A 17931-nucleotide genomic window follows, 5' to 3' on the forward strand; every position below is an offset into this window, starting at 1 on the left:
AGACTGAGATTGAAATGGCACCTCGTCTGGTCTTGGTAAACAGTGGGGAGAAGAGGGCAAAGCACAGGCAAAGCAGAGAGGTGAAAACCAGAGCAAATGGAGAAAATGCATTCTCTGGACACGGGGTCAAAGAGAAATGCAGGATGGAGCTGGAAAGAGGGATTTTGTCCAGATTTTGTCCAGTCAGGGTGGCCTTGAATGGCAAGCTACCAAATGAAACTTGGTTGTGCAGGTGAGGGGGACGGTCCGTCCACAATTGTTGGAAGAGGGTGATGTGACCAGAGCCAGTCTTCGGGAAGGTGGCACCAGGAGTGGAAAGAGCCTGGAGCCTGGCTAGGAGAGCTGGCAGAAGCCTGTAAGCGTTCTGTAATCAAGGGTGGGGCAGGTTCGAGAGCCATTTTCCACCTAGAACCTGCAGGTGGTGGCAACTACTTAGCGAGGGGACCAAAGGAGCGGGTGAAATCAGGGCAGACTCTGGGGTGCCAAGCCTGGTTGACCAGGAAGGTGATTATGACACTCAGAGAATAAAAGGAATCTGAAGAAAGAAGTAATTTCCTAAGGGAAAAGGATTAATTCCATTCTGGACGATTGTATTAGGTGCGAGTGAAACATTCAGGTGGAGGTATCCTACAGGTGGCTGTGGACCAAAGATGAAAGCAAACTAGCTATCCCATAAAGACACAGAAATGATGTACTCTGGACAAGTTTACAGATTCAGAAATGCGTGCTTGAAGAGCACTATCAATAAAGTGCCTGATCCTGGGATCCGTTTTCATCTTCTCAAGCCAGTCTTCCAGAAGCTGTCTTCCTTCGTGGATGTAAGTGGAGGTGTCTGGGAGACCCTGCTTAATGAACCTAGAAAGTGGCTTTGACATGGAAGGCATCTGGCTAGCCATCGTTTCCCCCTAAAACGAAAGATTGCAGCCTCGTAAAAATCAGTAAAAGTAAAACTTGTATGCATGTGTGTGTTACATATGTATGTACATACAGGTGTAAGTGTGCATGTGTGCAACACACGTGTGCACATATACACACCTATACATACACATATAAAAATCTCTCTACTCCTTCCTACTTAAGGGGAAGGCTATCTACGTCTGCAAGCTAATAGGGCGACCAAACATCTAGGTTACCCAAAAAAGTGCTTGTCTATACCCGTGTCCCTTGCGAAATTACAACTATTGGAAATAGTACCGTCCTCCTCTTGCAGACTGATTGAGTACTTCAGTTTTTAGGGTTGGTTGGCTCGTAAAGAACCTTTTCAGAACAGTGCATGGAATATCACATTATAAGCTTCCTTACAAATGAAAATGTGTGTGTGTGTGTGTGTGTGTGTGTGTTTAAACCAAACCTAAAAAGCTGAGAGCAGCTGCTGAGAAATAGTATTTACTTAAGAATCATACATGTAAACATGAGGATAACTTAACTACAGAACATAGTTTAGCTTTTTGTGTAGCTGCGGAATTACGGTTATGTTGCTGTTGTATTAGAATAATTTTTAAACATCATCTTGAAATAGAAATGTGTATTTTAAGTACTAATGCGAAGTTAATGAAAAACACTTTTTAAATGTATGCAGTTTGTTTATTTTCTCTGTAAGAATCATAAATGTTAACAAATTATGGGGCGCCTGGGTGGCTCAGTTGGTTAAGTGTCTGACTTCAGCTCAGGTCATGATCTCGCGGTTCGTGAGGTCGAGCCCCACATTGGGCCCTGTGCTGACAGCTCAGAGCCTGGAGCCTGATTCAGATTCTGTGTGTGTGTCTCTCTCTCTGACCCTACCCCATGCTCTCTCTCTTTCTCTCTCAAAAATAAACATTAAAAAAAAAATTACCTACAATTAAAGTGATTAATTATTTATCAGCAAGGCGATTTGGTCAGACATTATACACAAACTTTGGTATATTCCAGATCGCTTTATTGCACTTGTGAAGCTGTCTTGTCTAACCTGAATTTACATTCCATGGTGATAACATGGTAAATGTAATGTGATTAAAGTCAGTGAACATATGAGAGAAAGAAAGAAAGAAAGAAAGAAAGAAAGAAAGAAAGAAAGAAAGGGAAAGAAATAAAAAGAAAGAAAGAAAGAAAGAAAGAAAGAAAGAAAGAAAGAAAGAAAAAGAAAGACAAAGAAGGAAAGAAAGAAAGAAAGAAAGAAAGAAAGAAAGAAAGAAAAAGAAAGAAGGAAGGAAGGAAGGAAGAAAAAGAGAAAGAAAGAAAGAAAGAAAGAAAGAAAGAAAGAAAGAAAAAGAAAAAGATAGTACCCTCTTTCTCAAAAATATGCTAACAATACATTTTTGGGACCCTTCTAATAGTTACAAGGTATTTGACTTCAAAATCTAACCCATTTTGTTCCCAAAACTCCAACCTGCCTTTCTCTCCCCTTTGCCCCTCTCCTATCATCATCTGTGGCAGAGGACCAAATTCAAAGTTTTTCTCTGAAAGGATCAATAAGTCTTGTTGCACAGTGGCCTTTCTTGGATGTGTGACATGCCAGAGTTACAAATATGAAGCCCCTCCAGTGCCCTCTTCGATGAGCAGTGGTGTGCATGTTTGTGGCCCATGTACTTCTGTTGCACTATAATTCTATGAAAATTAGCCATCTGTGTAGTAACTCTATGTTATCAGGATTTTTAATTATCAGTAATAGACCTATGCATTCATGAAATACACATAATGTAAACACCGATGCTGTAAAATGTGTGTGACATAAAAACCCTTACCATGTGCCATAGAAATGGAGTTTACCATGGTTCCTCGATTTGGAAAATTTGGATATGTGAAAACAAAGACAAGCTTTTCTATAGTGTTTTTACAACTCAAAGAGTGAATAGTTTTTACAATTCTCAAATAGTGAAATTAGGAAACTTATTTTATCACAAAGAGTGAACTTTCAGTCTTCCAGTATTTGCCCAGAGGTAGCATTCCAGATTTCTATTGGCTACTTCTCTGTCACATCAACTTAACAAAAGGGTAATTCTGCTATTATCCCAGCACAGCCACAAGAAATAGATGTACCCGCAGTATCGTGATCATTATGGTAATTTTATTGAACGATAATCCATGTACTTGGGTGCAAGGTTTATTTATTTGAAAGGAAAATGCTTATGTGTGTCACTTGGCCAAAGAATCAAGAGTATTACACTATTGTTGTTTTGACATCCACTGTTACCTAGGTTAACTTTTGTTTTACTGCCTCTTTTTCAAGTCATAATTTCATACTTATGCATTTATGCATTTATTTGTGATTAATCATTTCATATGAGAAAATAATCCTGTTTTTTCCCATTGCAGCCTTTTTTGGAAAATACCTCAATGAATATAATGGCAGCTACATCCCTCCTGGGTGGCGAGAATGGCTTGGATTAATCAAGAATTCTCGTTTCTATAATTACACTGTTTGTCGCAATGGCATCAAAGAAAAGCATGGATTTGATTATGCAAAGGTAATTTTCAGGCACTTTCACACTGCATCAATTTACTTTATGTGTAATGGGGAAAAGCCATTTTCAGTGAGTTAAGTTATACATGAGATTAGCTTTCTATGTTCTCACAATGTTAGAATGAGAAATTTTAAGGTAATTTTAAACTCCAGGCAAGAAAAAGATTTTCAAGGAACACTGACTTTGACTAGTGATTTTTTTCCCTCATTAGGATGAAAGGCAATCAGCCTCTGATGAAAGTTATCATCAAGAAAATCATAGATCTCTCCACTCTGTCTTGTGATAATTTTTGATTTCTCTGCGCTCCAGAGGATTGGTCCACATAATCAAATGTTCATCTTGTACCATTTTGCTTTTCATTGGGGTAAAAGTATATTTCGTCCATGGCTTCACGTTTAGATGTAAGAGTAAGAGCAGACAAGTGCAATAATCGAAGGTCAAGAAACCACGGTCCTTTCTCTTACTCCTGTGGGAGCAAGCTTTGATACATGGCAAGGACACACCTGCCCCATGGCGACTCGAGTCCATGAAAGTCTCTGAGGCTATCAGTCCTAGGATTTCCAAACCAGTTCATAGACACTGAAATCGACATGTCCCTTGGCTCTCTGATAAATAGATCCTAGATTAGACTTTTTTAAATTCACAAACGTTTTGTGATTGCCAACTTAAAACAAAACAATTTTCAGAGGACAAGAGTGAAGGGGGAAATATCTTTGAATTTAGCCTGCTAGTTAGCCTAAAATATGCTCTTCCCTTATAGCCATGCCCATCTCTTCCTCGCTTATCTAAAAGAAGCTGACAGTCTGCTCTATCCAGCATAGATCGCTGTGAAAGAGCCATTGGTAGAAGTCAGAAAGAGGGAACTTGATTTAATTTTGGCACAGTGCTGCCTTTATGCTTGGCCCGATTTGAGCCCAAGGAACTTGGTTGGAGATGAGGTGTAAGCCTCGCTCTTTGGTATCCCTCAGAAAACAATGAATGCAAATGAAATTCACAAACATTGCTAATAGGATTCCAGACTCATCAAAGTCGAGAGCTGGCAGGGACCTTGGAGGCAGATTTGAGCAATGTCCTACAAAGTGCACTAATTGTCACTGCTATCATTTTTTATCTGTGGGGATGCTTTCATGCTCCTTGTTCAAGCTATTAACCTTTCTTTCCCTGTTGTCCTAAGGAGAGCAAAGTAATCAAGATTCCCTCCAAAGACTAAATTAGCGTAACTTGCCCATTATCACAGCTGATTAAGTGTCAAAGACAACTGTGTCCAAAAAGAATATATGGCGCTTTTTTTAGTGAGAAAAGGAATGAATCAGACACTCCCATGGAGGAAGGTGATAGCCTGTGGACTTGTCCTAACAATGACATGTGACACAGATTTCCTCCCTTGGGCACTGCTTTGGCAGCTGTTCTGGTCCTTGAATCTACATGTGATTAGTCATGCCTGGAAGCCTCCACCATGGTGAACGTTGTCTGGGCACTTTCTGAATAAAGTTTGTACTGGAACTCCAGGCCAATGATACCCACTTGGAGGAAGCAGGTGGTTTAATTTAAAATTTTCATCATTCCTCTTCATTCCATTTCTTCCTTCTCCCTTACAGAGTTGCATCAGTCCCTCAGACTGTGGCTTAAGTCATTTTATTAAGAAGTCAGGCCCAAATGCCAGCAGCTGTATCATTTTAGTTGTGCAATTAACAGTATAATCTGCAGGAAATCAAATGCTCCCCATATTTAGTGTTTCAAGTAAATTAATTGATAAAATATTGCAGCTTTTCCCTGTGTACCCAGATTTTGGCTATGGCTTTCATTAGCAATTAATTACTGTGTAATTCCCACAGGTGAAATTTTAATTTAAAGAAAAGACCTTTGCTTTTGTTTGTGCATGTGGCTGTGTGTGTGTGTGTGTGTGTGTGTGTGTTCTGCAACTGTGAATTTGTAGTGGGCGTGGGTGTTTCCTGCCCTTGAAGTAATTAAATTTTTTGTCAACGAATTACATCAATGAAACCTGAGAATGAAATATGTATCCGGTGTTTCATGTTCTCTAGCATTTGGATTGCCAGATCTGATCATTATCTTGGACAAACAGAACTTGACTTTTTTTCTTTCTTAATTGCTAAGTTGTGCTTTACTTAAAATAAAATTTTTGCGTGTTACCAACCTAGCAGCCCTAGCAAGTAACTGGCAACCGATTTTCTCTGTTAGGGAAGATGTTTTGCTGCTTTGGGAGTCATTTTCCTTCCTGCTTTAGACCTTATCTCTTCGTTCAGGGAGATGCTTCTGAAGAAAGCAGTATTCAAATGTGATCTGATGAATGTCACCTTTTGTAATTTTTGTTTTGTGTCAAATGTATGTTTCAGGACTACTTCACAGACTTAATCACTAACGAGAGCATTAATTACTTCAAAATGTCTAAGAGAATGTATCCCCATAGGCCCATTATGATGGTGATCAGCCACGCTGCGCCCCACGGCCCCGAGGACTCGGCCCCACAGTTTTCAAAACTGTACCCCAACGCTTCCCAACACATGTGAGTAATAACATCCGTTCTGGGACCTGCTGAACACAGGCTTTTCCTTTGCTCTCCACCTCCCACCTCTCCCTCACCCCATTTCCTTCCACACCGTGTCTCCAGAGGCCGGAATACCAGCTTCTGATATGAGACCATGGCGCAGGCTGGCCACAGGGCCTTCTCTAGTGGTGTTGTTAGGAATCATATTTCCAACATGTATAAGTAGCCAAATAGAAAGGAAGAGAAGCACATAGGCTTACTGGGGGAAATTTTTATCAAGTGTTCCCTTCAGTTGTCTTAAATACTATTCCTGAGCGTGACCTAATAATAAAAACAACGATCCAGTGGTATGCTTTTCATAGCAACAGCCTGGCGATCCCTGGTCTGGTTGTAGAAACGCGGGGTTATTTTCTAGGTGAATAGTGTCGTAGCTTTGCTACAGATGTGCAATTAGGATTGCTGCAGAAAGCTTGAATGGGCTTGCCCGAGAGGCCTTCTCAGGTCACGGCTTTAAAATACCTGATGTTTCTTTTTGAGAGGCAGGATCCTTGGTAAGGAGGGGCGGGGAGGCTCGGGGAGGGGGCTGATGGTGTGGGGGGCTGAGGCAGAGAGCATAGAGCTGCGTTATGCTGATAATTCTCACTAGCCCAAAGTGCAAAAGTCTAGATGCTTTGGCAGCAAAGAACATGAGTTTGTTTTGTACTCTGTTGACATGCTTCCTTCCCACCCAATGGCAATAACATGCAGGCTTCCCTACAGAGCAGTTGGCTCTGTGTCTGCTGAAGGATCGGCCATCAGACAGGTAGGGAACAGGGAACTGATATCTGTTTCTTTCATCACTAAACCTCCAAAATTGGCTCTTAATCTGTTTATGCTTAAATATCATCCGTTTTCATCCACACTGACTTCCCAGCCACAATCCCAGACAGAAAGAAAATAGATTAAATGTATTTATGAAAAGAGAAGCACTGAAGGCACCATCGTTGCTGGTCATTCCATATCCCTGAAGAACCTTTCCTGATTTCTTATTTCTTATAACGAATAAACTGATCACTTTTGGTCAGTGGTACTTAATGCGTCTTGATCACATCAAGTGATTTAGAAAGAAGGAAGGGGATCAGAACTGACAGAAGATAGGAACTAGCAGTAGATATAAAGCCAGGACGGATATCCTACCGAACATGCCCAGTGGGATAGGAGGAGGGAGGTGTTTTAGTGCAGACAATACTGTCAACAAATAAAGAAGTTTGCCCCAGCACCTGGGGAATGTGGTCTGGATGACTCACTGTGTTTGGGAAAGACCCCTGTGGTTGGATATATAAGTCTCTGAAGGTCTACCTACATATAACCTTGCGACTAAATTCATGAGTGAAGCCCACAAGTGGCAAGTGGCTGTCCATTACAGATCGCTTACAGATTCAGCAACCTGCTGGTTCAGAAGTCTCTACCAGGTTCTTCCGTGCCTCTTTCCTTTTCTTTTTTTAAGTGTTTATTTATTTATTTTGAGAGACCGAGAGAGAGCCCGTGCGCACCCACACGAGGGAGGGAGGGGCAGAGAGAGAGAGAGAGAGAAAGAGAGGGTCAGAGAGAATCCCAAGCAGGCTTCATGCCGTCAGCACAGAGCCTAACACAGGACCCAATCTCATGAACCGTGAGATCGTGACCTGAGCCGAAATCAAGAGTAGGAAGCGTAACCAACTGAGCCACCCAGGCGTCCCTCTCTTTTCTTTTGAATCAGAAATCAGTCTGTGTAGGTTCTGTTGTTGCCCTGGCAGATTCCCAGCCTATGGTGGCTTTCTCCAACTGTAAACATTACCGGTGTTTTCCCGAGTTTGAGGAGAAGGGATTGACAAAATGTGGTGTTTTATGGCTCCTTAGAAGTCATCCTGCCTTTGAAGCTTCCAGGCAAGGTCCTGGGCCTCCAGAAGAATCAGCCACAGGTCAAAAGGTTCTGACAGCTCAGTGGCATGCACAGACAATTGTGGGAAGAGAGGAATCTGCAGATTTCTTAGGGCCTTAGTGATAACTAAAAAGCAGCATCTCTGACTCCAGCAATTAAAAATTCTATTTGACTCCACAGATATTTACGAGTAGTGCTATATAGTACGGCAAGAATGTAGGCATGAGGAAGACATGAGTGCCAACATTGGGGAACCAATAATCAAAGACAGGGATTGGCACGCTGGGGTCAAATCCAGCTTGCCACCAGCTTTTGCTAATAAAATTTTATTGGAATACAGCCATGCCCATTGATTGATGTGTTATCTGTGGCTGCTTTCACAATTCAACAGCAGAGTAGTTGTGGCAGATACGCTATGGCCTGTGATGCCCAAAATATTTACTCTCTGATCCTTTACAGAATAAGTTTGTCCCCAACCCCTGCTCTAGGCAGGGGATGGGCAAGTGTCCAAACAGCCATATCACCGGTAGGAACAGAAGTGGTGAGTACTAGGGAAGGCATCCAAGGAGCTACGGAAGTTTGGGGGAAGACCCATTCACATCTTTTAGGGGAATAAGGAAAAGTCGTGGAGAAGCAGACATTCAGAATGGGCCTCAAAGAATGGGCAAAATTTCTGCAGCTGATCCTGTAGTTTGGGTAGATGACCTCAGGAAGACAATGTGGCACGGACAGGTGGTCGCCATGTGAAGTAAGGCGACCTAAGATGTGACCTAAGAGAATGGAGTGCAAGGAAAGCAATAAGGGTTAGAGCTAGAAAGGGAAACTAGCAGAATTTTGAGGGCTTGAATGGATTTGTATGTAAGCATAAGCAGAGAGTCACTGGAGGTCACTTGGGAGGGTAGTAACTTGGTCGTTTTCACATGTAAATTGTTTCAGTTATTTCTTTTTGTTCAAATGGACCACGAGTGTGCCTTACTTGTGATTCTATAAAGCAAAATCTACACACGACAGAGCGAAAAATATTTAGGCCTTTGAGACAAACAAGCCTGGGTTCCTTTTTCATCGGTCCTCCCTAAGCAATTTTTTTAACCTCTAGGCACCTCCATTGTCTCATCTGTAAAATGAGGATAATACTAGCATGTTGACATGATGTCATGAACAAAAATTAAGAGAGGAAGCGTAGCTAAAGTCCCCACAGAGGGCCCGGGACACAGATGCTACTTCAGAGATGCTAATTCTTAGTGTTCCTTTCTATCAAGATGAACCACATAAAGCCACTCTTTCTTGATTCCATCTTTCTTGACCTACAAAAATCTCAATTTCATTAGGCTCAACCCGTGTTTAGGGGAAGCAACTGAAGAATTGACAAGTTGATACATGTCCGTTGTGATGTGACAAATCTCCTGACAGGCTAAGCCTCACACTGTGATGAGCCTTTCACACCTGGCCATTCCAAAAATACAGACAGGCTAAGCACCAATCTGGGCCGTGTTATCTTTTCCAGGTGCAAAGTGTGCTCAAGGAGCAAGGGCCAGTTAGGAGAACACCCTTCACCATAGAAAATGAAAATCCATGTGGTTGATTAAGTGATTCAGCTTCTCTTTGCTGCTAAGCCTTGGGCTTCGGTGCACCTAGGATGGAGAGATCTGTTGTGTCTCCTGTGGGTCTTAGGAGCCTCAAGACCCTGGCATCTTAGTGGTAAAGGTTTCCCCTAACTGATGCTCACTCGAGGAAGGGGCTGGGGTGAGTCGGTGTGTGGCTCTTGTCCCTGAGCGACTGCCCGCGTTCACGGTTCAGTCTGTAGACACGAAGAGTGAGACAAATGAAGACAGGCTGCTAACTGTGGTGCATGGGGCTCCTGAATGGCCGGTTTCCTTAGCGAAAACACGAGCCACACATTCAAGCAAAGGGATGTAAGCAGTTAAGTACTTTGCAGAAATGTTTGGCAAGGCCCTGAAAACACTGAGAAGCTGTAGACGCTCCCTTTTTGAGAGAAGCAGGTAACACGAACACGCTCCTTTAGGTCACCTTCCTTGGTGGTCATGCATCATCCAGATGCCTTTCACGTGGCCCAGCGTTGTAGTTATCTGACCCTCGCAGACCGGAGTGAATGCATTGTGTTTCCACGGTGTTTTCCATTCCCAACAAAGGAAGGAAGCCAGGCCAATACTGGCTTATTGGCTTTACACACTGAGGCTAGAGACTATGCCCACTGACTAAGAATGTGGACAGATATCGACCACGCGTGACATGGGGCAGTGTTTAATCAGAAGCAGCTTGGCTGTTCACGGCCTCGGTGATATCTGAGGGAGCCTCCATCAAAACATCACACATGATAATCCTTATCCTAAAGCCCTTCACTATGGGGAAGACCCTTCTGTGCTTTTCAGTAAATCATCCCCCCAGTAGCCTCATACTAATTCTGTACCCTCACTCTCGCTTTGACATAGCTTTTCTCTCCTGGCCTCCGTGATGTGATAACATGAATCAGTGACAGGAAAGGAGATTCCATTTACCTACCTGATGAGTCTGTGGGAAGCCAAGAGACTCCTTTGTCACCTTCCTACCAACCCTGTCCCTATCGACTTCAATTTTTTTTTGTTCTAGGTCAACACTTCTTTCTCCCCCTCCCCGGAAATGTGTGTAATTGTGCATGTGTGTGTGTGAACACACACATGCGTGCACACACACACACATGAATTCAAGAGAAATCTAAAATCTTGGTAGAACAATCCAGGTGCACTAACTTGCAAGGATCATTCTGAAACTGTGGTTTGGGGATGACATAGTATGTTAAAGGGACAACTAACTACCTCTGTGTAAGCTTCAGAACAAAGTTTCTGAAACACCTTTATTATCTGAAGTTGGAAAAAAGGGTTTTTACTTAAAAGAGTTTGCACATTCTTACTTCACTTCTTCCACAAATCCATAAAAGAGAAAGAAAGTGCTTTTGGAAAGGAGAGAATTGTGTTTATTTTTATTTTTTTAACGTTTACTTATTTATCTTGAGACAGAGAGAAAGAGAGAGTGCGAGCAAGGGAGGGGCAAAGAGAAGGGGACAGAGGACCCGAAGCAGGCTCCAGGTTCTCAGCACAGAGTCCCATGCGGGGCTCGATCCCACGAAGCACGAGATCATGACCTGAGCTGAAATCAAGAGTCAGATGCCTAAGCGACTGAGCGACCCAGGTGCCCCGGAGATGAGGGAATTTTAAATTCTCCATAAAATCTTTAATTTGGGCAGAACCAATTTCTCCTTTCCTATGTCCCCACTTTGTTCTTCTCTCCATCATTGAGTACATATCCCATTGCACTGGCTATTTACCAGACCCTTGAAGGCAAATTGCACACCCCCAGGGGGCAGCATTCACACAAGACAATGGTGCCCTGGGGTGATGCAAGACAGCTCTTTCCTGAAGGCGGTCACACTTTGCACCTCTCCCTCCTGGGCCTGGGGCACATGGCTCCTGCCGCCTTCCCTGCCGTGATACATTTTTCTGTAGTAAATGAATAAGCGTGTTGACCCCACCACCTACGTGACATTAGAACACTTTTAATAGTATAAAAATATTGAGGCAATCAGTTTTATGAATTAAAGGACACTTAGAGATCATCTAATGCCATGAATTTTTAGATTAGAAACTGGAGGCCCAAATTCTATTTAAAAAAATAAAAGACCCAGGTCAAATGGCTTTACCCAGGTCACATAAGAGGTAGGAAAGGACAAAGCTGGAGCCAAAACTCCATTCTCTTGGCCCCAGGTGATCTTTCTGCTGCACCAGTCTTGCTCAGTATGACTCACAGTCACGGTTAATATTAGAAATGGTTCCTGTGTGTGTGTTTGCACAATTCTATCGGAGTTTGCAGTACCTTAGAAGACTTTATAAAATTAGTCTCCTGATATACCTATAATCAAGATCATTTGATATTATTCTGCATGTATTCAAATGTTACCCACCTAAAGACATTTGAACTCAGGTGGGGAATATCTCCACAAAGTCAATTAAATAAGTTCAATTTGAGTGAAAGCTGAGACGGTGCAACTTGGGAGATTAAGTATAGAATTTCCAATTTAATGCTTTGAGTGTGTGTCTTAAATCTGTATAACTGGCTTATTCTGGGAATTGAAACTTATTTCGTTTCTTAGAGAATGATGGTCCTGCTACCAAGACCCTTTACGAGTTAGATCATTAGAGTTTTTGTTGTTGTCCAAGACTAAATAACAAATGAAGAAAACACATGTTCAAATATAAAACACTAGAAAGGTATTTCTTTTCACTGGGTGACAGCAAAGGCCATCAGCAGTAAAAATGAACTGCTAAATTCTGTGTAATCCCCTGAATATGGATTTAATATACAACACGTGTGTTTCTTGAACCTATTTCTTTTCTGGGAAGAATTCTTCTCCCCAAATACCCACCCATCAAACAGAAAGGTGACATTATTGATTTTCAGAATTCTTATTCTTGTTATGCCAATAAGCAACACAAGAAAGAAAATCAAAGCCCAAAGAGAATTAGCATTGATGGAAAAGGTCGAACTTACAAATGTGTGGTCTAAAGGATCTGTGATCTAGTGCGAAGCAATAAATCCAAACAAATAATGACTGCAGAAAACCAGTGTGCAGAGAAGCCTTACTGGGGAACGTTAACATTTTAAATATAGGAATAGTCTGTTGAGGGCTACAGGCATGTTTTGTGCCTGGAACGCACACTTACAGGTAAAATCCTTCTCTGAATAGACAACAAGAAGTCTTACCAGATCAAGCATATGGATTTTTTTTTAAGAAAGCAACAGAAACTTGGGGCGCCTGGGTGGCTCAGTCGGTTAAGCGTCCAACTTCAGCTCAGGTCGCAATCTCACAGTTTGTGAGTTCAAGCCCCGCATCGGGCCCTGTGCTGACAGCTCAGAGCCTGGAGCCTGCTTGGGATTCTGTGTCTTCCTCTCTCTCTCTCTGCCCCTCCCCCACTCAAGCTCTGTCTCTCTCTCTCTCTCTCTCTCTCGCTCAAAAATAAATAACATTTTAAAATATATTTAAAATATTAAATAAAAATATTAAATAAAAAAAAAAAGAAAGCAACAGAAACTCAGAAACGCAATCTGTTCATTTGTCCTCTCACTTTTAAAGCAGACAGCTAGTGTTACCTACGCTTTTTGCTGCTACACCCAGTTTGCTTCAGAGGGTCAGACTTTGTCTTGTATTGTCAGCAGGTGTGGACACAGAGCAGCTGGTAGGACGCACTTGAACGGGAACCAGAAACGGCTAATGTTTTAAATCAAGACGAATGTTAAGGATCTTAGGACTTAATTTTGAGAGAAAGAAATATATGTGCCAGATGTTTTAATGACTGGGATTTTGAGGAACTTCTTGGGGACTGTGATGCAGGACTCTGGTCATTAGGATATCATGGAAGAAGTTCCAGCCCCAGCCCATTCTTTCTGAGTCACTTCTGTACACTTCACTTTCTCATTTGTAAAATGGGAATGAGATGTCCTCCTACCCTCCAGGGTTGCCACAACAACCAAAAGAGCTATTAAATGATCTTTCCTAGATACCTGTATAAGATCTTTCCCAGCTACCGGTGAGTATGGGTATGATGTGGTCCCAGGATTTGTTCTCTGGAGTCACTGAAGTCTCTTCGAATCCTCACCAAATACTGTAGCTGGTATTCCCATTACATAGATGAAGAAACAGAGGCTTAGAGAAAAAAAAAAAAAAAAGTTGCCCACGATCACACACCAGTAAGTAACAGGGCTGGGATGAGATTTTGGGTCTGATCCCAAAACATTCTGGAGCAATTGATTATGGGATTTTACTCTTTTCCCTAAAACAGTTACCTGCTTCTTTCAGTGGTTTCTGTTCCAGCTGACAGCTCCAAGTCCTGTTTGAATAATTGTGAGTCAGTTCTTTGGGAAGCAAGCCTTAATTATCACTGGGGGACAGAAGGCTGCATCTTCCAGGAATCTGGCAGACCCCGGCAGGAGGCAACCACAGGTCTTTGGCAAAAGATCACTTTTCAACAACATTGTCAATTGCAGCGACCCGCGAACTTACACCTGCAGGTCCCCGAACAGCTGCCGTTCTGTGGGAAGCAGTGGCAGTCTGTCTTCCTTTAAAAGGCAAATGTGTACCCCCCCTTGCCCCCTGCTGAGATCTCACCTGGGATTTCATCCCCAGAGCTGGGGGTCAGCTCCCCACTGCGAGAAATTAAGGGGGGTGGGGAATAAAGGCAACGGTTGGGGGTGGGGAAGGACAGCTCTGACAACAGACCTGAACTCTCCTTTTAATATAAGCCAGATTTAACATATGTCATTCTGTAAATCTGGGAGTCCAATTTGAGGCTTGTAATTTGCTGTGACCTTTCCCGTTCCTCCAAGTAGATGGAATTGTGCCAAGCACATCAAGGTAACCGGTAGAAGATATAATTTGCCCGCTGTGAGCCTTCGTTCTGGTTCCCTATTGTAGTTTTTATTTGTGTTGAGGTTTTGTGGTTTTAAAAAAGTCAACTCGATTTATTTTAAAATTAAGGCAAACCAACATCAAAGGCAGTAAGAGGAAGATGTTTAGGTATTACAAAGAAGCCTGTGTAATCTTTTATAGCCGTATTCTTTTTCAGGGCACGTATCAGTAAATGGTTAGGGGACCTTTCATGACCCACTTGCTATATTTCTCTGACCTCGAGCTACCCCCACGGGTGAAAATCCTTTTCCTATGGGGTTTAGAAGCCTCCCCTCTCCTCCTCCTCAGCCTCTCAATCTAATCCTGTTTGTACCACAACATGCCGCGTGAAGAATAAGAAACAGGGCTTACATTCCTTCCTACTGCACAAGCTCCTGAGATGCAACAGGCTGATCCTGCCTGTGTTCACTTTTAGATATGAGGAACCCTTTCAGGCCAAAAAAAAATGGGACCAAGTGGTTCATGAGTCATTTACTGGGGAAGCAGAAGAAAGCTTATATGGAAAGTTTCTCTTAAAAAGAATGGCGGGCGATACCTGAAGAGCTTGCCTGGTTTTTAATGCGACAGGATTTTCTCAACCCAGACACTTATATAGAATGTATTTATTTATTGGTTTATGTAGGAAACTCATGTGCCTCTGTACTAGGCACTTTTAAGTGATATAGAGATAGATAGATAGATAGATAGATTTATTTCTCAAAAGAGCTTTTGAGGAAAGGTACTATTATCTCCATTTACAGATGAGCAAATTGAACCACACCTGCTTTTTCTACTCTGCAAATCTGTCCCTTTAAAAAAGGAGTTGACTTACACTAACTACTGAGCACAATTTATACAATTTTAGGTACAGTGCCTTCTGTGTTCAGTGTTATATTGGTATTTGTGCTGTCGTAGTTCTGCTAGTTAACCAGCATCCATACTGATCATCAGGGTAATTTTTTGTGCCAAGAAGGTCTGTGGTACCAAAACGATGTTTTCAACTATCGAAAGAGAAGTTCTGTAAATCCACCAGCAGAAGAAAATGTATAATAACAGGCAGCATTTATATAGCTCAGTATACAAGTATGTATCCCAGAAACTCCAGGTTTACCCCAAGGGAAATTGATATCACAACAAACCAGAAGGGTACATGTCAATATCCCTGAATTCACCTGGCTTGCAGCGACTGTTTCTCTGGCTTTATAATGTAAATGATGGCAGAGGGTCATCTTCATTTGTCATCATCCACAATTTTTCACTGAGAGGATCCTCCCCTCAGTGGACAGTGGCTACCAGCTTTCTCAACCAACATAGATGGTTACTTGTTCTGTGAGACCAGTTACTTGTAAAGTTGGGGTTCATAGAAAAGCAGTCTCAGATATAGGAAGCACCCCGCACTTCATTTTTTCTTTCATTTTGTTAGAGTAAATGGGCTCTGGAATGGAGTCCGGGATCTACCACCTGATGACTTTGTTAATCTGAGGAAATTGTTTAACTTTGCTAGGCCTCAGTTTTCTCAACTGTAAAATAGGAATGATAAACCTACTTCTTTCTTTTTTTTTTTAATTTTTTTTTCGTGTTTATTTTTGAGACAGAGGGAGACAGAGCGCGAGTGGGGGAGGGGCTGAGAGCGAGGGAGACACAGAAACCAAAGCAGGTTCCAGGCTCTGAGCTGTCAGCATAGAGCCCGATGCGGGGCTCGAACCCACGAACCGTGAGATCATGCCCTGAGGCCGAAGTCGGACGCTTAACCGACTGAGCCACCCAGGCGCCCCAGATAAACCTATTTCTAAGAACAACAGAGATAATTGAATCAGTTAAGGTGTACAAAACAACTCAAAACCCAACACATGGTAAATACTAAGTTTTTAATATTAAACAACTTTTGCATGCTTAATAACATCTAAGGAGAAAGTTCAAGTACATTGTAGTCTGGCAGAGGTAAAATATACACGAGTAATTCTCAATGGGAGAATTACTCTAGTATAGATATGTACTTTGGGAATATGAGGTGGCAGCATCTAATGGTCAAGAGATTTGGGTTAGATGATGTCAAAAGGAAGGGGACATTTTGTGGGTCCCCAATGGAATGTGTGGGACACCACTTGGGTGTCTGCAATAAATTAAATAGAAGCTTGAACCAAGATGTTTGAAAGTAATAGGACCCACCACCCTGTAGTTAAGAAAAATTGGGCTCTGCACCGATATTGATTTGTCTATTAAAAGAATAGCTTTATTGATCAGCATGTATATTGCGGGCATAGAATTGGTTATAATTCCAGCAAATCCAATTAAATTAATAGTATCTATATATAACCTATGTATCCTATATATAGGAAGGGGAAAAAATCATAGAGACTAGATATATAAGTAATCAATAAAACAGCCCAGTAAACTCAAGAGAAAAGATATATTGAAATTATGATTATTATTACACATATTTGTGACTATATCTAATAGCCCAATTAGCAATGAAAGTTTACAACTTAATATCACCATGAAAACTTTCCCTTCTGTATTACTGAGTTTTATCTGTAGATATTACAATACCATGATCATCTTGATGTGTTTTTACACATTTTATTCGATGAATCCAAATGAACTTACACTAATTACTTTTTTAGCTACCGCTCTTGGTTTTATAAGGTTGAATGCACATGCCTTTAGAGGATGTGTGCTGTTTGGGGTGGTGAAGATTTTAGTTTTTCCTATAAACATAGAAGGTACATGGGAGAAAAAAAATACTTTAGCAATGTGTAAATGACCTTTCCGAAATGATTGTTTTACAACCTTTAACTTGAAATATTTCTCCAAATGACTAAAAATATGTATAGTAAGAATTCTCTCTGGATATTTTCAGAACCCCTAGTTACAACTATGCACCAAATATGGATAAGCACTGGATTATGCAGTACACGGGGCCCATGCTGCCCATCCACATGGAATTTACAAACGTTCTACATCGCAAAAGGCTTCAGACTTTGATGTCCGTAGATGATTCTGTGGAAAGGGTAAGCATACCAATTTACCTCAGTGACAGATTTTGGTCCAGCTGCCTTTGTGCGGACCCATTCTTGCCAATTCTGTTTTTGTTTCATTGTTGTTTTTGAGAGAGAGAGAGAGTATGCATAAGTGTTCAGTGATTTTATCTACCCTCTCTTATCTTGACCCCTTCTGTTAACTCTCCAGGCCACACTGCCTTTGGAGCCAGTGGCAAAGACGAGACAAAAATCAAAACACCATAAATCAAGGGCTACACTCACAAATACCCTCAAGAATTAAGCAAATAATGTAAATACCTAAAGCTGGTCTCGTATGAAACAATAGGGAATGGTGGGGATTATAATGAACTTTAAGTGTCCCCATCTATAACAGGAAGCAACCACCCAGCTCCAGCTAATTTTCGCCATGTAGAAAGGTAGATCCCGTATCATGAGGTCTTCTGACTTTTTTTAAGGAAACCAGAAATGCAAACATTTTATGTGAAATTTCCTGAATTTTAAAAAATTAACAGAAGCCGAATAAAACTTGTCTACAGGCTGGATCTAGTTGGATCAGGCCCAGAAGCAGGCTGTTTTTAACCCTTGATAGCCATATAAGAGTGACGAAAAAAATCAACAATGGATTTTTCAACGTAAAACTGATG

The 17931-nt window shown here is 41.7% G+C and overlaps 1 protein-coding gene across 5 annotated transcripts in view; it reads left to right on the forward strand.

Moving 5' to 3' along the window:
• The window catches only part of SULF1 (sulfatase 1), a 177204-nt gene that overhangs the window by 113705 nt on the left and 45568 nt on the right, over positions 1–17931 (forward strand). For all 5 annotated transcript variants that reach the window (XM_053896526.1, XM_053896524.1, XM_053896527.1 and 2 more), the window contains 3 exons: positions 3295–3446; positions 5798–5967; positions 17146–17296. In XM_053896526.1, the coding sequence (XP_053752501.1) occupies positions 3295–3446; positions 5798–5967; positions 17146–17296 (473 nt within the window). The remainder of the gene's footprint in view (positions 1–3294; positions 3447–5797; positions 5968–17145; positions 17297–17931) is intronic.

Source organism: Panthera pardus, unplaced genomic scaffold (genome assembly GCF_024362965.1).
Source record: "Panthera pardus isolate Hobbes unplaced genomic scaffold, ASM2436296v1 HiC_scaffold_7, whole genome shotgun sequence".
NCBI lineage: Eukaryota > Metazoa > Chordata > Mammalia > Carnivora > Felidae > Panthera > Panthera pardus.